Consider the following 6,432-nt stretch of genomic DNA (forward strand, 5'->3'; position numbering starts at 1 on the left):
GTAAATGTTTACAAATGCCATTAATCCTACTGCTCAATGTTTACAGGCCCCTGAAGACAACATGAATGTGAGGCGGAAGCTTTTCTGGGTGAGGGACATCATGACTAATCCAAGGAAGAAGATGGTGTCCGCAAAGCTGATAACTCCTCTTCGCAGGCTGTACATCTGGTGGGGAGCAACAATCAATAAAGATAAGGCTAAGATGGTGGTCATGTACGAGAATGAGGTCCTTACAAGCATTCAGACGGTGGGACAAGCGAAGATCAAGAACAAATACGAGGTGTTTGCCCTTCTTGTGTCGATAATTAATGAAGACTTCTAATTGACATAGCCAAGCCCTTTTGTGTTAGTGGTTCCCTTTTGTTGTTGTGTCATTGCATACAAATGCCACTAAACAATACACATGTTTTGTGCAACAAATGCCTTGAGTTTACTTCCTAAATTAGGTCACCATATATTTTGGTGAATGATTAGGCATATATGTAGTAAAGTATGAATATGATTAGGCTAAGTATGAATGTGTCTATCCTTTTGTGTGGTACTTGGGGTCGAACCATGGACTATGTAATTACGACTAGTAATGGTAATTAGAACGTTTATTAAGTATATTAAATCCATGTCAATTAAGATTGTGATTGGATATTACCTATAATCCATGTTAGAATGAGCTAACTTACAAATACGTGCATTAACTCTGGCTAGAGGCCCATTTCTTTAGACTCTCTCTGATATGGCCCAATGTTCAGTAACAAATGGCCCACAAATGGCCCAATGTCTATTACTCTTTGACATGGTCCTTATGTTACATACTATGGTTATATATTGTTGCTAGTTATTTAATACTTCCTCCGTTTTCTTTTACTTGCAACACTTCCCTAAAAAGGAAATATCATAATACTTGCAACACACTATAAAAGGAAAGTTACTTTAGGGAAAAACTATACTATTTCCCTTATCTAAAGCACATGGCCTACTAAATTACACTCAAAACAACCACTCATCCCATTTAAAAGTGTATTATATCATATGAACCCCACATTTCTTAAATACCGTGAAAAAGTGTGTGTTGCATCTAAAAGAAAACGGAGGAAGTACAATTTTATAAAATAAAAAATATTTAAAAAGTAATTATAAAGGTTTCTTAAGCAAGAGGCCTGATAGTACTGAGATCAGTACTTAAACTAAGGGCCTTATGATCTAATATATATTATGGACCTTTTGACCAGATAAATGATACTGAATCAGTGTACTAAGTCCTCATTTTTTTTTCCCGTGTTGGTTTTTCCCAAACATGTTATCCACGCTTAATGTCAGCACAAGAAACTATACTCATGCACTATGCAATATCGACTAAACCAGAAATCCATATGCTACTGAACTGAACCAATTCAATATCAAATGGGGCATGTGATATGGGCCTTTTGTTACCATATATAATATGTGGACTTTAATTAATAAATAGGCACACAAGTTTTTCTAATCAGTCTCATTAAACAATGGTCCATTAGAAAAACATTTTACAATCTCAACGGAGCACGTAACTAAATACCTTGATCAAAAGTTGTGCAATGTAAAACTAAACTGTTTGCAAGACTAAGGACCAACTATTAAGACTAAGGACCAACTATTAAAACCAACTGTTTGCAATGATTGAAAACCACAGTTCAGCTAGAAGTCCATCAAGGTCCAACGATAAGATAAAACTTAACTGTTTGCAAGACTCAGGACCAACTATTAAGTGCAGAGGAATTTAACTAGAACTCCATTGATTTGCTCGTTGATCCATTTTCACCGAAATCAATTTGCTGCAACTCTAATTCAAAGGGATCGTTCTTGTCAGCAGTATTAGACCGTAAGCATCTTCTCTTAGACTGCACAAGAAGAGCAATGAGAAGATCAGTGATCTAAGTGAATAAATATTCACAAATTTTCATCATACTAACATAGGCGGTTACGTCCCTTACCATGGATGAACCATTGAAAGTGAAAGGGTAGAAAGTGTCCAATATGTACTGACTGGCAGGCTATAGTCAAACCATAAAAATACATTAGAAACAAGTACAAATACAGGCAGAAAATTGCAGTTTTAACTTACATCTTTGCGTTTCTGGGTAGAAGCATCCTTCTTATACCCTTTCTCTGCCAGTGTTTTGTGGCGTCCACCCTTTGGCCTTCCCCTGCGCCTTTTTGGTTTAATTGGATCTAATATGGTACCTGTCACATGACCACAATTGTTAACTTGAACGGTATACCCCTGAGGTGCTGCCTTTGGTGGGCGTCCCCTGCGCTTCGGGGCGGTAGTTTTACTGGAATCATGAACTGGCTGGGGGTTGGGAAAGGATTGAGTGGCAGTAGACTTCGGAGGTCTACCCCTGCGCTTCTTAACTAGAGGGGGTTGCTCAACCAAGGCAACTGGGGTATTATTCTTGTCAGCAGCAGAGATAACGCCTCCATCTAAATTTCCAACCTGGTTTACATCATCATTGGCTGACAGATCAACTGCTGGTTGTTCATTAACATCATCTAACAAGTACTCATCAAGCGCACTAGTCATAGCTGGTTGTTCATTAACCTCGACAGCTTGATCATCGTAATTAATAGCTTCATCATTAGCTAAATTATGAACAGAAGACATAGTCATAGCTGACTTGGGTTGTGAAAAACCAAGCCCACTAGGGAAAGAAGCAACTTCTGGAAGAGGATTCAATTCATCTTTCTTCTGTTTAAGCTTCTGGACCTGGGCCTTCAATTTTGCAATACCATGTAGAACAAGCTCAATAGCAGCATCATCCACAGTCGAAGCCGTTTCTGAAAGTTCCTCAAAAGCATTCATCATCTTCTTACTCCTCTGAACTGTAACAGATAGTGAGGGGTCATGATAGGGTACTTTAACCCTGGTGTGCCTACGAACAACGTCCTTGCGCCATCGAGTTAGGATATATTTCTCAAGGTACTCAAAAACCAAATTCTGATCCAGAATGCGCATACTGTGCTTACACATTATGCCAAAAGTCTCAAACTTACGACAGTCACACTCTACTTCCTTTGTGCTAGTGTCAAAAGTAACGCGATAAAACCTCCTCCTATCGGTTAGAATCTCATGACTATGCCCCGCTGGAACAATCCACACACGATCCTCAAGAAGATACTGAACAACACTATCTGATAACCTCCGTTCATCTCGGCAATAACAATACATCAACCTAGATAATTCAGTCTGCACCTCTTGGAATTTTGTGTCGGTGTACAACCTTTGGAACACCTTCTCTAGCTTAAACCCACTAATCAACCTTCTAAGGTATTTGGAGCAGTTATCATCAGCAGCCACCTCGTCGTTCACACGCTTCGTCATTGCTCGGGTGTATTGCCGGGGAAATTCAAACAGCTTGGTTTTCCGATTTACAAAGCCATCGAAAAAGCTATTTATACTCTCCACTCTCTGCGTCGTTTTCATGCCTGCCCAAAAAAACTCTTTCATGAAAGCAGGCACCCACATGTGCCTTTCTTCGAACAAACCACAAAGCCATTCATTACTTTCAAGGTTGTACTGGTTCACAGTAGCTGTCCAATCCTTTCAAACTCCTCAGTAGTAAAGCTTTCATAAACCACAGATTTAAGCTTGTTCTTAAACTCATTATACCTGTCAGAATTTCAAGAATGATGGCGGTCAGGGCAAATAAACATTACATCAAAAATAACAAGAAAAAGGATCAACATTCAGAGAAAGATGGCATGGTAACTTGGACTTACAAAGGTAGTTTACCCAGCTTATCTGGAAATTTGGACAGTATATGCCATATACACCACCTATGCCTCGTATTAGGCATCAGTTCAGCCAATGGTTTGCGCATCGCAGCAGCTTGATCAGTTAGAAAACCAACTGGTGCTTTGCCTCCCATGCAGGTCAGCCATTGCCGGAAGACCCAACAGAATGTTTCTGAATCCTCGTGAGAAACAAGTGCACAACCAAGCAAAACAGATTGACCATGGTGGTTGACCCCAACAAAATTAAGAAAGGGCAACTCATACTCGTTAGTGAGGTAGGTTGCATCAAAACAAACTACATCACCGAAGCATTCATAAGCAGCCCGACTACGGGAATCAACCCATAAAACATCTTTCAACCTGCCATCAGAATCAACCCTGTTCACATGGAAAAAATTCTGGTTATCAGCCATCATATACTCAAAATAAGCCATCATAGCAGCTGAGTCTCCACCTTCCATCTTTGATTTCCGCTCCTTATAAACTTCATGCTGCAGATCCTTCACAGTCCTGGTCAAGTTCTCTTCCATTTCAGTCCCAAGACAACCATGAATTTTACGAACGGAAACACCCTCCTCATAATAATTCATTAACTTCTTCCTAACATTTGATGAGTAATTCTTCATTCTGTACTCCTTAACCAGTTTTGCTTTACCAGGACTGGTTAGGTGTGTATGTTCTAACTCTACAGTCTTAATCACCCAAACACCTTCTCCATTCACACTTGCATAAATCCTTGCCTCACACTCACACTTCTTTGATTTTCGCTTACAACGGCTTAACTCATCCTCTCCAATTACACCTCCAACAACCCCACCAATACCACAAACCTGCATTTCTTTCGCTCTCTTCTTGGCCTCCCTCACTGCCCTCATATCAGGTCTACCCCAGCACTCACAGCGCCAAGTCATCGCCCTACGTTCCTTTTCCCTAGTGTATGTCCCCTGCACCCTGGTCACCCCAAAACCAGTCTGTTCAGTGTATTCCTTGTAATAGGCTTCAACGTCCAGCCAGGTCTTAAAAGCCATTCCTTCCACTAGGGGTTCCACATAAGACACAACAGTAACCTTGTTACTAGAAACAACGGTATGCACAGTTTCTACTGTCCTAACTGGTGTCCTGTATACCCGACTGCCTTCTACCAAACCCCCACCATCAACTCCAGGGGAAACAGAAGGAACCACCTCAACACACACTCTATTAGGAGAGCACTCAACATCTAAATCAGTGCTACGACTCATTTCAACAACTTAAACTTATTCAAGCTAGCATATCAAATGGCAATACCCACAATATACTGACACCCCAGAATCTGTCAATAGATCAAGTAATAGCAACATACATAAATCACTGATTAATTCTTCAATCACGAAAATTCGAAACAACTTTACCAGAATCACTCAAATAACAATGGAATAAATATGTATTTAATCGTAAATTCTATTAACAAAAATCAACTCAAATAAACTAATCGACTTCAAAAATGAAATCATACACAAGTACACTACCTAACTGAATACTAACAATTAAGAAATTACTGTCATTAACGCACAAAACCCTAAACAAGCAACGAATTAAAATTAAACAAATCGACCAAGATGACATCGAGGAAGCAGGGAAGAAATGGTAGCATAAAAATATGAAAAAGTGTAACTGACATACCTAATTTACCGCAGATTAAAAGAACAAAAAAACCAATCATTCACCGGATTCCGCCATTCACCAGCTTCAGCTAAGCACACACATGAAGAGCTACGAAAAATCGAACCCAGACGCCGGTGAAATTTACAATAAGATTTTGACAAGGGAAAGAAAAAAGTATATTCTAACCATGGTTAAGAAAAGACTAACGGGAACAAACGTCCGTGAAATTTACAACTCGGGACCACATTGCACACTGTGAAAGAGCTTTAGACTTTATTGCACATGTGTCATCAAACAGTGGGCCACCTTTTATGAGATAAACGTTTTTGGTTTATCCCAGAGATAACTTCAAATATATAATCACTACAATTTATATATTCTTCAAATATATAATCACTACATTTTAATAATTGTAAGCCACATCGCGACGGGCCTGAATCTACATGAATATTACAAAAAAAATTACCAACGCCGATAGGATGTTCACCAGATGACAAATTCACCCACGACGTTCGCATTTAACCAACACCTTATCGCACCGCCATCAATCTGTTTAACGCTGAAATTCAGAAAATAAGATTTGTATATTGTTCTTCATTCGTTATTTCCACAGATAAATTAGAGGGGAAACATAAGGAGAGAGAAAAAAATTAGGAGAGAGAAAAAAATGAGGTGAAAAAATTTGATTTTTTTTTTTGGGATTATATACTACATTAATTTGGGTAAGTGAAAGGATAGATAAATTTGAAATTCAAAAGTTGAAATTTAAAAAACAAGTTTGAAATTCAAATGAAAATGGAGGTGGCCCACAAAAAAAGAATATTCCCAATCAACCAATGGGAAACTTGTGTACAAAATTCCTTTTGTACACTAAGTGTACCTTAAATTGCTCCCGTAGTGAAAAGAAGGTCAATTTGCCAAATTGGTATAAAAGTTAGCATCCTTGTGACATATTGGTATAAAAGTTATCACCGGCGACATATTGGTATAAAAATTAGCAAGTTGTGATATATTGGTATAAAC

The 6,432-nt window shown here is 38.8% G+C and overlaps 2 protein-coding genes across 3 annotated transcripts; both read right to left on the bottom strand.

Moving 5' to 3' along the window:
* Positions 1-1,429: 1,429 nt before the first annotated feature.
* LOC145601899 (uncharacterized) lies at positions 1,430-3,496 on the bottom strand. Of its 2 annotated transcripts, XM_081657983.1 has the most exons (3): positions 2,096-3,496; positions 1,965-2,024; positions 1,430-1,871 (listed from the first exon to the last, which is right to left on the bottom strand). In XM_081657983.1, the coding sequence occupies exons 1-3, from the start codon at positions 3,494-3,496 to the stop codon at positions 1,755-1,757; spliced, it is 1,578 nt and encodes a 525-aa protein (XP_081514109.1). In that variant the 3' UTR covers positions 1,430-1,754. The 2 variants fall into 2 exon arrangements, with proteins under 2 accessions (XP_081514109.1, XP_081514110.1); XM_081657984.1 differs by lacking the exon at positions 1,965-2,024 and having other exon boundaries at positions 1,433-1,871.
* A 4-nt stretch (positions 3,497-3,500) lies between these two features.
* LOC145601900 (protein FAR1-RELATED SEQUENCE 8-like) lies at positions 3,501-5,562 on the bottom strand. Its single transcript, XM_081657985.1, has 3 exons — positions 5,428-5,562; positions 3,751-5,077; positions 3,501-3,640 (listed from the first exon to the last, which is right to left on the bottom strand). Exons 2-3 carry the CDS (start codon positions 5,004-5,006, stop codon positions 3,553-3,555), a joined length of 1,344 nt encoding a protein of 447 aa, XP_081514111.1. The 5' UTR covers positions 5,007-5,077; positions 5,428-5,562; the 3' UTR covers positions 3,501-3,552.
* Positions 5,563-6,432: the final 870 nt, after the last annotated feature.

The sequence above is a fragment of the Chenopodium album genome, chromosome 21 (genome assembly GCF_948465745.1).
Source record: "Chenopodium album chromosome 21, dcCheAlbu1.1, whole genome shotgun sequence".
Classification (NCBI taxonomy): Eukaryota; Viridiplantae; Streptophyta; class Magnoliopsida; order Caryophyllales; family Amaranthaceae; genus Chenopodium; species Chenopodium album.

What these genes read in the sequence shown, in the direction of transcription:
- LOC145601899 (XM_081657983.1), bottom strand. Translation starts at nt 3,496, where the DNA reads ATGTGGGTGCCTGCTTTCATGAAAGAGTTTTTTTGGGCAGGCATGAAA. An exon ending in CTACCCAGAAACGCAAAGAT is followed by an intron (nt 2,025 to 2,095) that starts GTAAGTTAAAAC and finishes GTTTGACTATAG; the next exon opens with CCTGCCAGTCAGTACATATT. An exon ending in CTTTCAATGGTTCATCCATG is followed by an intron (nt 1,872 to 1,964) that starts GTAAGGGACGTA and finishes CTTCTTGTGCAG; the next exon opens with TCTAAGAGAAGATGCTTACG.
- LOC145601900 (XM_081657985.1), bottom strand. Translation starts at nt 5,006, where the DNA reads ATGAGTCGTAGCACTGATTTAGATGTTGAGTGCTCTCCTAATAGAGTG. An exon ending in AAGCTGGGTAAACTACCTTT is followed by an intron (nt 3,641 to 3,750) that starts GTAAGTCCAAGT and finishes AAATTCTGACAG; the next exon opens with GTATAATGAGTTTAAGAACA.